General features: G+C 40.1%; 1 protein-coding gene across 19 annotated transcripts in view; it reads left to right on the forward strand.

Annotated features, from left to right (window-relative positions):
- The window catches only part of dlg1b (discs large MAGUK scaffold protein 1b), a 269,133-nt gene that overhangs the window by 235,989 nt on the left and 18,634 nt on the right, over positions 1–14,510 (forward strand). For all 19 annotated transcript variants that reach the window (XM_045206188.1, XM_045206189.1, XM_045206190.1 and 16 more), the window contains 3 exons: positions 1,739–1,853; positions 4,902–5,078; positions 5,712–5,778. In XM_045206188.1, coding sequence (XP_045062123.1) covers positions 1,739–1,853; positions 4,902–5,078; positions 5,712–5,778 — 359 coding nt within the window. The remainder of the gene's footprint in view (positions 1–1,738; positions 1,854–4,901; positions 5,079–5,711; positions 5,779–14,510) is intronic.

Genomic DNA, 14,510 nt, shown 5'->3' on the forward strand with positions numbered 1-14,510 from the left:
CCTGACAATTTTTTATGTATTGTTAGTTTCGCTCTTGTTTTTTCTAAACGGAATGTATACGTCAGGTAAGCGCTCCCTTTATCACCTACCTGCACATGTACAGTGGGATCCGAAATTATTCACACCCTTGATAAAGGTGCCCAAAAATGACTGTAAAAAATAATAAATACAAATCTAATATTGAGCTGTATTGTATGCTCCCAAAAAATTGGAAATTATATTATTTTATACTAATACAATTGCTCAGAGAAATATATTTTGTTTAAGTAATACTTTTTGTCTCAAAAAGGTAGGGGTCAAAATTATTAATACCTCACCTCGCAAGGATAACGGCACTGAGCCTTTTTCTAAAATGTTTTATGAAAACACATTGGGAGTGATCTTAGACCATTCCTCCTCCATACAGAATCTTTCCAGATCCTTGATATCATTTGTCTGCGCTTATGGACTGCCCTCTTCAATTCAAACCATAGATTTTCAATGGTGTTCAAGTCCGGAGACAGACTGAGATGGCCATTGCAAAATGTTGATTTTGTGGTCAATGAACCATTTCTTTGTGGATTTTGATGTGTGCTTGGGGTTATTGTTTTGTTGGAAGATCCACTTGAATCAAGTTTCAGCCTCCTGGCACAGGCAAATTCTAACGTACTACTTACTAACGGAATTTAGAATGGTCGTACGCGTAGAAAAAGTGTGATTTATCAAACAATCCTACGAGCGTCATACGCACACCGGTAGGAGATAACATTGATAAATACCAATTGTTCTCAGCCTCAGTGCTCGTGCACGACCATGGCTGTTTGCATTTCAGCCCTTTAAAGCCGTGGGGAATATACAACACCATGAAATACAACGGCGTAACCAAAAAAAGCGAAGAAAGAAAACTTGTACAGACAAAATGTTTTATTTGGCTTGCTCAGTTGTGGCTTGACTAGTAAAAATAAAAACATTGCTACGAAGAGAGGACCATTAGGACAATTCAAGTTGCTTTAGCAATGGCAAATATACTTGAAATTATTAGGCAACACTCACCAACAAGCCATCCACATGAAGAGCATTAAAAACCTTTTGTTTGAATTGAAGAGGGCAGTACATAAGCGCAGACGAAGGATATCAAGGATCTGGAAAGATTCTGTTTGGATGAATGGTCTAAGATCACTCCCAATGTGTTCTCCAATCTCATTTTTATTTTTTTTAAAGGCTCAGTGCCGTTATCCTCACCAGGTGAGGTATTGAAAGGTATTAAAAACGGGTGTCAATAATTTGAGCCCTTTTTGAGAAAAAAACTAAAATTGTTAAACTAAATATTTTTCTCTGAGGAATTGTATTAGTATAAAATATAATTTCCCTTTTTTTATATAGTCATTTTTGCTCATCTTTATCAAGGGTGTCAATTTTGGACCCCATATTATAGGGTGTGTTCCAATAATATCTTCTTTCTTCTAAAGTTTACGCTCGTTCACTACTTCCCACAAATCTAAACGCATTGGATTGGTAGAGGAATTAACGCATTGTATTGGTAGAGGAATGGGCTAGAGGGAGTTTCCACTATTTTTTACGCCAGTCATTTCCTTTCAAATCAGTGAAGGGAACAAGTGCACACTTTGGGAGGAAGGAGAGATTATTGGGACGTGGCCTTTTTGTTTCTTTTAGTTACATTTTGTATACATTTTTTAATGTTTTGTTCTAAATGAACTAAGCCGATATTGTGTCTGTTTTGCTTATGTTTTCCTTTCAGAGTACAGTCGGTTTGAAGCCAAGATCCACGACCTGCGAGAACAGATGATGAACAGCAGCATCAGCTCGGGGTCGGGCTCGCTGCGGACCAGCCAGAAGAGGTCACTCTACGTTAGGTAAGGGATGTAGCTCAGTTGGTAGAGCACGGCGTTTGCAACGCCAGGGTTGTGGGTTCAATTCCCACAGGGGGCCAGTATGAAAAATTAAAAAATAATGTATGCACTCACTAACTGTAAGTCGCTCTCGATAAGAGTGTCTGCTAAATGACTAAAATGTAAATGTAATGTAAAATGTAAGACCTAAATCACAAAAAGAGGTTCCCCCGAAATATAAATGACCATTAGCTTTAACCCCTGTAGGTCTAAGCCCTTATATCGCAATATCTACTAAGCTAACATATGGAATTGTTTTAAAATGTAAGTATAAAAAAAATATGACAAAATAATTTTATGAAACATTGAATTTGGCCTTTTACTTTCCAACAAGTCAGTTCGTAAAATTTGTGCCCTACTAGAGCTGCCCCGGTCAACTGTAAGTGCTGTTATTTTGAAGTGGAAACATCTAGGAGCAACAACGGCTCTGCCGCAAAGCTCTCAGAACGTGACCGCCGAGTGCTGAAATATTTAGCGCGTTAAAAGTGTCTGTCCTCGGTTGCAACACTCCCTACCGAGTTCCAAGCTGCCTCTGGAAGCAACGTCAGCACAACAACTGTTCATCGGGAGCTTCATGAAATGGTTTTCCATGGCCGAGCAGCTGCACACAAGCCTAAGATCACCATGCGCAATGCCAAGCGTCGGCTGGAGTGGTGTAAAGCTCGCCGCCATTAGACTCTGGAGTGATGAATCACGCTTCACCATCTGGCTATCCAACGGACTAATCTGGGTTTGGCGGATGCCAGGAGAACGCTACCTGCCCAAATGCATAGTGCCAACTGTAAAGTTTGGTGGAGGAAGAATAATGGTCTTGGGCTGTTTTTCATGGTTCGGGTTAGGCCCCTTAGTTCCAGTGAAGGGAAATCTTAACGCTACAGCATACAGTGACATTCTAGACATCTTCTGTGCTTCCAACATGGTTGCAACAGTTTCCTGTTTCAGCATGAGGTCCATACAGAAATGGGTTGTCGAGATCGGTGTGGAAGAACTTGACTGGCCTGCACAGAGCCCTGACCTCAACCCCATCCAACACCTTTGGGATGAATTGGAACGCCGACAACGAGCCAGGCCTAATCGCCCAACATCAGTGCCTGACCTCACTAATGCTGAATGGAAGCAAGTCCCCGCAGCAATGTTCCAAGATCTAGTGGAAAGCCTTCCCAGAAGTGGAGGCTGTTATAGCAGCAAAGGGGGGACCAACTCCATATTAATGTCCATGATTTTGGAATGAGATGTTCGAAGAGCAGGTGACCACATACTGTTGGTCATGTAGTGTATAAGAAAACTTAAGGGAACATTTTTAGAGCCATGTTTGGTCACGTTATTTTGGGCACATTTGACCCCCTTTGCACTTTTTGCAATTTCTGCAGCCTGGTACTGTGTTACATTGACGGCTCCCTTGAAGCTTGTGTGTGTCGTAGAGCAGGACAACCAACACGTTCGTGTTCACGAGAATCTCCGCTTTCGATTTTGGTGACATATTGGTTTGTAACTTACACGGTTTGGGTTTTACAGACAATCTCGTGGCTATTTTCTTGTCCGGATCCTCTCGTGTAGAAAAAGGCCGCTATCACAAGCCCCATGTTATGGAATAGGCGCACAATGGGAGTCCCATATGGTGGCGCACAATTGGCCCAGCATCGTTAGGGGAGGGTTTGGCCAGGGGGGCTTTACTTGGCTCATCGTGCTCTAGTGACTCCTTGTGGCGGGCCGGGCGTCTGCAGGCTGACTTCAGTCGTCAGTTGAACGGTGTTTCCTCCGACACATTGGTGCAGCTGGCTTCCGGGTTAAGCGAGCGGGTGTTAAGAAGCGCGGCTTCATTGAAATTAGCCATTTGTGGAATATAAGGTTTCTACATGATGTAAAAATCACTATTGAGATGCATTAAATTGAAAATGGTACGCTCTTTAAGAGCGTCAAGTTTGTGATGACGACATGCAAGACATCTATCATTCATTCATTGCTAAGATCATTGATCTCCTGAAGAAGCTATCCCCTTTTACTTTCTGTGCCCCCAAATTGAGACCTTGGTGCTTAAATAAAGGTTAAATAAAAAAATGTGGTGGGGCGGGGGGAGATTCTGGTAAAGTTACCAGGTTGTTAGCTAGCTAGCTAATGAGGTAACAAACATGACTGAGCAAGGTGTAAAACAAATGCGGCCCACAAATAGTTTTATAGCATGGTTTCTGTGACAGGAAGAAAAAAAGGTTGCGCCGGTAATATGGGTCAGATCTTTTGAACTGTTTTGGTTAGAAACTAGCCGTTTTCGCTGTATTAATGGTGCATGATGTTAAATAATCTGCGCTCAGGAAACAGTGGTACAGCGAAGCCTTATCATTACAACAATTATTATAAGTAAAAATTAAACAAAAATATTGGATTATTTTCTGGGTCGCATTGGTGCTCCCCAATTAAAAGTCCTGGTCGCACAGCAAAATATTTGGTTGCGTATGCGAACAAATTGGTCGCACTTTAGAGCCCTGCTTAACCTAAATAAATCTACATTTCAGATGTTTTAGAAGTTTGTCAAAAGTATTCTTCTGTTGAGTTAATTCCATGTCTCAGGCCATCTGTTTTGTAGATTGAGCTATATTCCGCAATCTAAAATGAATGGAAAAGATAAGTACTGTATGATTTCTAAATTTGCAGTGCTCATATTTCCATTAATTTAGTTGAGGCATATAGCTGGATCAACACAACCAATGGCGTGGGATGTGGACTTATCTTAACATTGTACTACTTTTGTGGTCTCAGAAACATCTGTAGTTGTATAATGTTTGGGGCGGCAGGTAGCTTAGTGGTTAAGAGCGTTGTGCCAGTAACCGAAAGGTCGCTGGTTCTAATCCTCGAGCCGACTAGGTGAAAAATCTGTCTGTGCTCCTGTAAGTCGCTCTGGATAAGAGCGTCTGCTAAATGACATAAATGTAATCAAATATTAGCCATATGCCAGCCAGATGACTACATCTAAATGATCAAACTCACTGAGTGTGACTCATTTCCTACTCTTTCCAGAGCCCTATTCGACTATGACAAGACAAAGGACTCAGGGCTCCCCTCTCAGGGGCTCAACTTTAAATTCGGGGACATCCTGCATGTGGTGAACGCCTCAGACGACGAGTGGTGGCAGGCGCGGCAGGTGACCCCGGAGGGCGAGGCCGAGGAAGTGGGTGTCATCCCCAGCAAGAGAAGGTAAACCCCCCTCCTGTTTTTCTCTTCTAACTCGTAGTTAGTTGTACTCCTGATGTCCCAGGTCTGAATCGGTCCCTGATTAGACAGAGAGAATAAAAACCGAAAGTGTTTCGGACCTCCACGACAAGTTGCCTATCCCTGCCATAGTCCACAGCTCCTACACAATTAATGCTGTGACTGCAAAACACATTTACTTTTAAAGAACTTGCCGTTCTAAAAATGTATTTGGCAATATTAGGTTTCTCCCTGCCTAAGATTTGGTTTCCATTAGACAGTTTCTGAATATTTATCCATGGCCACTGAGTGGTCTGGATCTAGATACTTCTCTCGGTGTCCGATGTCCTGTATGTCAGGGCCCCAAATGAATGGAGAAGATGAGCACTGCAAATCTAGAAATTGCATGGTGCTTATCTTTACCATTCATATTGGATTGTTGCATACAATAGGATCTACAAAATAGTTCACTCAAAAGAAGACTACTTTTGAGCTATGAAAACGTCTAACAAACGTTGAATTTTGAATTGTTGGAATCAGGAAAGAGAATAAGCAGGGAGGGACTCTTGAATCTTGCAAACGTGTTACTGACATGTTTTATCAGGTTAATGACCTCTAATGAACTTTCATGACCTTCAGGGTGGAGAAGAAAGAGAGGGCGCGGCTAAAGACGGTCAAGTTCAACTCCAAGTCGCGAGACAGAGGGGTAAGTAACAGACTGTCATCTCTTTGTATCATTATGAAGAAGGAGGTACATTAGCTTTAGTGTTTGATCTGATTAATTAGTATTGTGACACTTACTAGCAATACTTGCATTGTGTTTAATTAGGGTTTGAAATTTATGATTTCAGATTTAATCATATAGTCTGCATACAGGATGACCTTAACATTCGGAATGTACAGTGGGGTCCGGAATTATTGACACCCTTGATAAAGATGAGCAAAAATGACTGTAAAATAAATAATTTAAATACTGAGCTATATTGGATGCTCCAAAAATGGGGGAATTAGATTATTTTATACTAATAAAATTGCTCAGAGAAAGATATTTGGTTTAACAAGTAATACTTTTTATCCTGACCTAGTGAGATATACATGGCGGAGACTCAATCAAGCTAGTCGTCTTGACTTCTTTCTTATGTCATTCTCGTTAGCACCAAAAGTTTAAAAAGTGTTGATAGGGGACAGAATGCGGTTGGACCATCATATAATTGGCATATACATTACTCTTATTGAATTTCCACGTGAGCGAGGATATTGGAAATTTAATCAAAGCCTATTGGGTGATAACTTGTTTTTAACTAGGACAGAGGAATTTATAACTGAATATTTCCAACATAACATAGGGACAGCAAATCCCCTTATTGTATGGGACAATTTTAAAAATGCCTTTAGAGGCCATGCAATTCAGTACTCATCTCAAACAAAAGCAATTTAAGTTAAGAGTCAATACTAACAAAGGAAATAGAAGGTCTAACAGAACAGATAGATAGCAATAAAAACTGTAACATAGAGGCTCATAATAAACTAGAGGAAAAACCAAAAGAAATTGAGAAACTTATTCAAGAAAGATCAAGTGTAATATGGAATATGGGGGAAAATGCACTAAATTCTTTTTTAATCTTCAACATAGAAATGCTACTAAAAATAATTTACTGAAACTGGTTACGAATGACAGAGTCACCCATGATTCAGCAAATTATATTTTGAAGGAGGAAGCAAAGTACTTTAAGCATATGTTTTCGTTTGTCGCCTCCATCTCCTCTAACTGAAGATAATTGTAGGGATTTTTTTTCTATTGATAATGTAAAATTAACAGCCATACAGAAAGACTCATGTGAAGGTGAAATTACAGAGGAGGAACTTCTGGATGCAATTAAAGACTTTAAGTCCGGGAAAACTCCAGGGTTTGATGGCATACCAGTCGAGGTATACCAAACCTTTTTTGATATACTCAGAGGACCGTTATTAGCAGGTTTTAACCACTCCTATGTAAATGGTAGATTATCAGACACTCAAGAAGAAGGTTACAGGATACAAGTGGGAACTATAAAGATCCAGTCCATTTTAAAATTGGAGGCCCCTTACACTTCAGTGTTGTGATGGGAGAAAAAAAATCTAACAATGTATAGTGCATATAATTAAAAAGGTATTGTCGGACATTATTCATTCTAATCAGACAGGTTTTTTACATGGACGATATATTGGAGATAATATAAGGCAAGTACTGGAAATGTCTGCTCTACCCAAAATTACAACCAAATAATTGCAGCATTACCGCAAAAATGGAAGAGGAAGGGTGAAAAAGTAAGGAACTTGTCTGTCGGCCCTGCATTAAAGACCATGATTGGTTAAAGAAAATTGTGATAAATAAAAAAGTATAACAGTTTAATTTCAGGACCAAAGGATTGACAACCGTCCCATGTAGATTGCAAAATAGTTGGGAAGAGATTTTTGACGTACCGATTCCATGGCATAGTGTTTATGAACTGATACGCAAAACGACGCCGGATTCAAAACATAGAATTTTTCAATTTAAATTATTATACAAAATTCTTGCTACCAATATAATGTTATTTATATGGGGGATACAATCTTCCCAGCTCTGCAGATTTTGCTGCAAAGAGACAAACATTAGATCATTTGTTTTGGTACTGTCCATTTGTAGCTTGTTTTTGGTCACAGGTCCAGGAATGGCTGAAGGATTGCAATATTTACCTGGAGCTAACCCTGCAGATAGCACTACTGGGTGATGTGAAAAGTCATAGTCAATCGATCAATTATATAATAATACATTTAGCAAAAATGTTTATTTTCAATTTACAATCTGTAGAAACAATGAGAATAGAAGGGTTCAGAACTTTTGTGAAACATCACAGTACAGTTGAAAAATATATGGCAAATAGAAATCCAATATGGATGGTGTTAAGAGATAGATGGGTGTTGAATGGAGCTGAAGGATCGGACTAATAACAACAAGATAACTAATGTAAAGCATAATGTGTCCATAATAAGTACATAGGTTATAGGTTGAGAGCTTTTGTGAAAGAGCACAGTTAGAAAGATATGGCATATAGAAGCAAACCGGATGGACATCATGAAAATGATCAAAGAGGTTGAGGGTAGAGGAAGTTCAGGAGTAAAAACAAACAAAATAGAATTATTGTAAAATTGACTGTGTCCATAAAATGTATATAAGCTGGAAGTAGAGGCCAAAGCGTTGTTGTTCACTAGTTTACTCCAATTAGGGGAGGGGTGGTGGGGTTGGGAAGTAATTTACATTTACATTTTAGTCATTTAGCAGACGCTCTTATCCAGAGCGACTGACAGTTAGTGAGTGCATACATTTTCATACTGGCCCCCCGTGGGAAACGAACCCACAACCCTGGCGTTGCAAGCGCCATGCTCTACCAACTGAGCTACAGGGGAAGTAATAAAGGGAAATATATTTTCAAAAATGATATGTGTGTATGTATATGTATTTATACAGTTGAAGTCGGAAGTTTACATACACCTTAGTCGAATACATTTCAACTCAGTTTTTCACAATTTCTGACATTTAATCCTGGTAAAAATTCCCTGTCTTAGGTCAGTTAGGATTACCACTTTATTTTAAGAAAGTGAAATGTCAGAATAATAGTAGAGAGAATGATTTATTTCAGCTTTTATTTATTTCATCACATTCCCAGTGGGTCAGAAGTTTACATACACTCAATTAGTATTTGGTAGCATTGCCTTTAAATTGTTTAACTTGGGTCAAACGTTTCGGGTAGCCTTCCACAACCTTCCCACAATAAGTTGGGTGAATTTTGGCCCATTCCTCCTGACAGAGCTGGTGTAACTGAGTCAGGTTTGTAGGCCTCCTTGCTCGCACATGCTTTTTCAGTTCTGCCCAAACATTTTCTATAGGATTGAGGTCAGGGCTTTGTGATTGCCACTCCAATACCTTGACTTTGTTGTCCTTAAGCCATTTTGCCACAACTTTGGAAGTATGCTTGGGGTCATTGTCCATTTTGGAAGACCCATTTGCGACCAAGATTTAACTTCCTGACTGATGTCTTGAGATGTTGCTTCAATATATATCCACATAATTTTCCTTCCTCATGATGCCATCTATTTTGTGAAGTGCACCAGGCCCTCCTGCAGCAAAGCACCCCCACAGCATGATGCTGCCACCCCCGTGCTTCACGGTCGGGATGGTGTTCTACGGTTTGCAAACGACCCCCTTTTTCCTCCAAACATAACGATGGTCATTATGGCCAAACAGTTATATTTTTGTTTCATCAGACCAGAGGACATTTCTCCAAAAAGTACGATCTTTGTCCCCATGTGCAGTTGCAAACCGTAGTCTGTCTTTTTATGGCCGTTTTGGAGCAGTGGCTTCTTCCTTGCTGAGCGGCCTTTTTCAGGTTATGTCGATATAGGACTTGTTTTACTGTGGATATAGATACTTTTGTACCTGTTTCCTCCAGCATCTTCACAAGGTCCTTTGCTGTTGTTCTGGGATTGATTTGCACTTTTCCCACCAGAGTACGTTCATCTCTAGGAGACAGAATGCGTCTCCTTCCTGAGTGGTATGACGGCTGCGTGGTCCCATGGTGTTTATATTTGCATACTATTGTTTGTACAGATGAACGTGGTACCTTCAGGTGTTTGGAAATTGCTCCCAAGGATGAACCAGACTTGTGGAGGTCTACAATTTTTTTTCTGAGGTCTTGGCTGATTTCTTTTGATTTTCCCATGATGTCAAGCAAAGAGGCACTGAGTTTGAAGGTAGGCCTTGAAATACATCCACAGGTACACCTCCAATTGACTCAAATGATGTCAATTAGCCTATCAGAAGCTTCTAAAGCCATGACATCATTTTCTGGAATTTTCCAAGCTGTTTAAAGGCACAGTTAACTTAGTGTATGTAAACTTCTGACCCACTGGAATTGTGATACAGTGAATTATAAGTGACATAATCTGTCTGTAAACAAGTGTTTGAAAAATGACTTGTCATGCACAAAGTAATGTCCTAACCGACTTGTTAACAAACTATAGTTTTGGCAAGACATTTGTGGAGTGGTTGAAAAACGAGTTTTAATGACTCCAACCTAAGTGTATGTAAACTTCCGACTTCAACTGTGTGTGTATGTATATATATATATATATATATATATTATTTTTATTATTTTTTTGCGAGAAAAAAAAACATGGGATTGGAGGTGATGCAGACAATTACATTGATGGAAGTTACAATGTATCTGCAATATAAAAAAAAACATATATATATATATATATATATAATAAAGAGAGAAAGAAACAGAAAGCAAAAAAAAAAATTCTCAAACGTCAAAATGATTGACGATCCAGTTTTCCATTGATATTTTAGTAATTTAGCAGACGTGCTTATCCAGAGCGACTTACAGTAAGTAAGTGCTTTCATTTCAAGATGGCTAGGTGAGACAACCACAAATCACAAATTTAGTTTTGAGGGTGGGGGGGACTGAGATATTTAAGATGCTCTTCAAAGAGGTACGGTTTCAAACGTTTTCGGAAGATGGGCAGGAACTCTGCTGTCCTAGCATAAGGGGGAAGCTGGTTCCATTGGTGTGCCAGGACAGAGAAGAGCTTCGACTGGACTGAGAATTACCTCACCTTCAGGGCTCCAGACCAACATTTTAGTTAAAAAATAAATAAAAAATTCCCTGGTACTGGGTGAAGTTCATGATGCTGTTGAACTTAACAAGGGCCCCAGGACCAGTGGAAGAACAATAGCCCTATAACATCAAAGATCCACCACCATATTTTACAGTAGGTATAGAGCTCTTTGGCCATGCACACTAGCGGTGGGTTTGGCGTCTAAATGAGAATGTATGAGCAGAAAATAACTCCATACCTACTGTAAAATATGGTGGTGGATCTTTGATGTTATGGGCAGGTCTGGAATTTTCGGGCATTTAGGGTCAAGGCCATTTGGCCTTCAAGAGGTTCCCAATCTGCCAGGGCACCAAGGCCATTAACCAAAATATCCAATTACATTTTTAAACCAAAAAACAGTAGCTATTCTTTTAAGAAAAACTTAAGTGTATGTAAATGTACATAAATAATTAGCCTACATGTCGAAGTGTAGGTTATAGCCTATGCGTATTGGCTACAGTCTGTCATATCCAGACCGACACTGACATGAGGGAGGTGCCTGAAAATGTAGCCAAACTTTAATTAGACTTTTAATTACATACACCAAAAGTATGTGGACATCCCTTCAAATTAATGGATTTGGCTATTTCAGCCACACATGTTGCTGACAGGTGTATAAAATCGAGCACACCGCCATGCAATCTCCATAGACAAACATTGGCAGTAGAATGGCCCGTACTGACGAGCTCAGTGACTTTCAATGTGGCAACATCATAGGATGCCACCTTTCCAACAAGTCAGTTCGTAAAATTTCTGTCCAGCTAGAGCTGCTAGAGTTTGGGGAAGGCCCTTTCCTGTTTAAGCATGACAATGCCCCTGTGCACAAAGCGAGGTACATACAGAAATTGTATGTCAAGATTGGTGTGGAGAACTTGACTGGCCTGCACAGAGCCCTGACCTCAACCTCATCGAACACCTTTGGGATGAATTGGAAAGCTACGAGCCAGGCCTAATCCCCCAACATCAGTGCCAAACCTCACTAATGCTCTTGTGGCTGAATGGAAGCAAGTCCCCGCAGCAATGTTCCAACATCTAGTGGAAAGCCTTCCCAGAAGAGTGGAGGCTGTTATAGCAGCAAAGGGGGGACCAACTCTATATTATTGCCCATGATTTTGAAATGAGATGTTCGACGAGCAGGTGTCCACATATTTTTGAAACTGCTAGCATTTTCCTGCTAATTGCATTTTGGTATATTAGAGTTTATAGCCGATTTCCGTGTGCGCATTGCTGCACTTATAATGTGAAGAAATAGTCTAATAGTTTATCAACATTTTAAGCTAATCTGTTGCATCAGCCTCATTTTGTTTTTTAAAGGTTTTTTGATGTATAGTATTACTTTGGGATCTATCGCGTCCCACAACTGTCCCAGAGTATGTTTGGAATATTTATTTCTCGCACAGAAGGACAATCTGACCAATAGAATAGGTAAACTTTTGTACTATGGGGAAAGTAGATTGACATAGGCTTGTGCTTTTGCTGTTCGATAGGCCTACTCATCTTGTTAGCTGACGAAAAGTAAATGTGGACAGTTCTAACATCTTCAATATGCGCCTCGGAATTCGATAAGAAGGACGCACGCCGTTGCATTTCCGATGTGTCGGTCTTCACTTGTAGCCTACTTCGGAGCTGCGATGCCTGTGAGAAGGACCCAATCACGTGATGGGCATTGGCTAATAATAATTTAGATATCTGAGAGATCAATGTGAGTGACCAGTGCTTCGGGGCACGGCGATTGGCAGCCGGGAGAAGGGAATTATAATTATTATTTTCAGCCGAAAGGCAAAATGGCCACTTTGGCTACAAGGCATGGGTTTATTTAGGGGGCATGGCTGTTGATGCCGCCGGTTATGGGGCTATTTGCTTCCACTGGTCCCAGGGCCCTTTATAAGGTCAGCGACATCATGAACTTTATCCAGTACCAGGACATTTTTGGCCAAAACCTGCTTGCCTCTGCCAGAAGGCTGAAACTTGGCCATAAGTGGATCTTCCAGCAAGACAATAAGCCCAAGCACACATCAACATCCACAAATAAATGGTTAATTAGCCACAAAATCAACAATTTGCAATGGCCATCTTGGTCTCCGGACATGAAACCCATTTAAAACCTGTGGTTTGAATTGAAGAGGGCAGTCCATAAGGATCTGGAAGGAATTTCTATGAAGGAATGGTCTACAATCCCTCCCAATGTGTTCTCCAACTCATAAAACATTTTAGAAAATGTTTTATGTGTCATTTTTTGCCCTACAGTTTTGAGATTTTTGTATTTATTACTTGTTAAATAAAATCTCTTTCTCTGAGCAATTGTATTAGTATAAAATAATATTTCTTATTTTTTTGGAGCATCCAATATAGCTCAGTATTTCAATTATTTATTTTATACAGTCATTTTTGCTCGTCTTTATCAAGGGTGTTAATAATTTCAGAATCCACTTTTAAGTATTTTACAGTAGAAAATGTAACTTGCAGTATTTCAAATGTATTGACTGAATGTATAGTTGACGAGCACTTTCTGCTTGCCACTTACAAATACTAATCAATCTGATTGTGACTAATGTTAAATGTTTGGAAATGCTAGCCAGCTCGTTAACAGCATGTGTGTCAACGACCTTTTGACTGACGCTGCCCCAAGTCTAGCCGTCATTCATTTCCCTTTTTTAATAACTTTTAATACAACTGCAATGACAAACCTGGGTGGGCGAGCCCATAGACTAGATGTGTTACCATCCAAAAAGCACCCAGCAAAAGCGCCCTAACACACCAACCGAAACACCCCAACGCCGCCGTCTCCTAACAAGGCAAACTGAAAAAGACAAAACGTGCATGAGTGGAAAAGGAGGGAGAGATACGCTTGCCATTGACCTCTGACTGTCTGCTACCTCTGCCACTACCTCCACCACCCAACTCTTTTCCTTGCTCTCACACTCCCCCTCTTTCTCTCTCTCTCTCTCTCTGTTTATCTCAATAGTCTTCAACTTTCCTCACTAGGTGCAGCATGCTCAGTGCAGAATGGCCCTGGATGCAGTGAAATAACCCAAAGCAGGTTGGACTGAATTGGCCCCCAACCAGTAGACACTACTGATATGACTGGATCTATCTAGAGCTTAGGAAATATTTGGAATGGGACGATATTTATGGCTACGCTTGTTAGCGTTATAGGGGATAAGAAAGCACTGAAACAAAAGCAGTGAAATCGCTTCTCTTGGCATGTGTATGCACAAAAGCTAGCTTTGGGGGTTTTCCCTTCTCTGCATCCCATTTTGCATGCAAATCAATTGCCTCTTAAGAATTGTGACGTATGTCAACTCGTTTTACTTCCCAAGCTTTCTCCGAGGCTTCCTCACTACTCACTCATCTTTGCACATGCTCACTTTATAACCATAAGATGGGTGGCATTATCAGCCTACTGTCAGTCACCAGTAGGTAGCAAATGAGTGATCTTTGCTCTCCACATACGATTGATTGGTGATTGACAGAGCGGGAGAATCTCGCCCATCGTGCTCCGATACATAATTTCCCCCTTAGTGTTTTGGAGACTTTTATTGACAAGGATTTATTCTGGGATTTTTTCAACAATTTGAAGCTTTCTTTACCTTGTGTAAGATATGTACTGAATTTTATATTAAAATATGTATTACTAATCAACCATAAATCCTAAAATTGAACACCTTGTCATAAATTGAACTTGATTAGCAAGCACTCTGGAAATCAATATCCAACACCAGTATTGATGAGCATTAATTACACTGAGTATACCAA

The sequence above is a fragment of the Coregonus clupeaformis genome, chromosome 21 (genome assembly GCF_020615455.1).
Source record: "Coregonus clupeaformis isolate EN_2021a chromosome 21, ASM2061545v1, whole genome shotgun sequence".
Taxonomy (NCBI): Eukaryota; Metazoa; Chordata; class Actinopteri; order Salmoniformes; family Salmonidae; genus Coregonus; species Coregonus clupeaformis.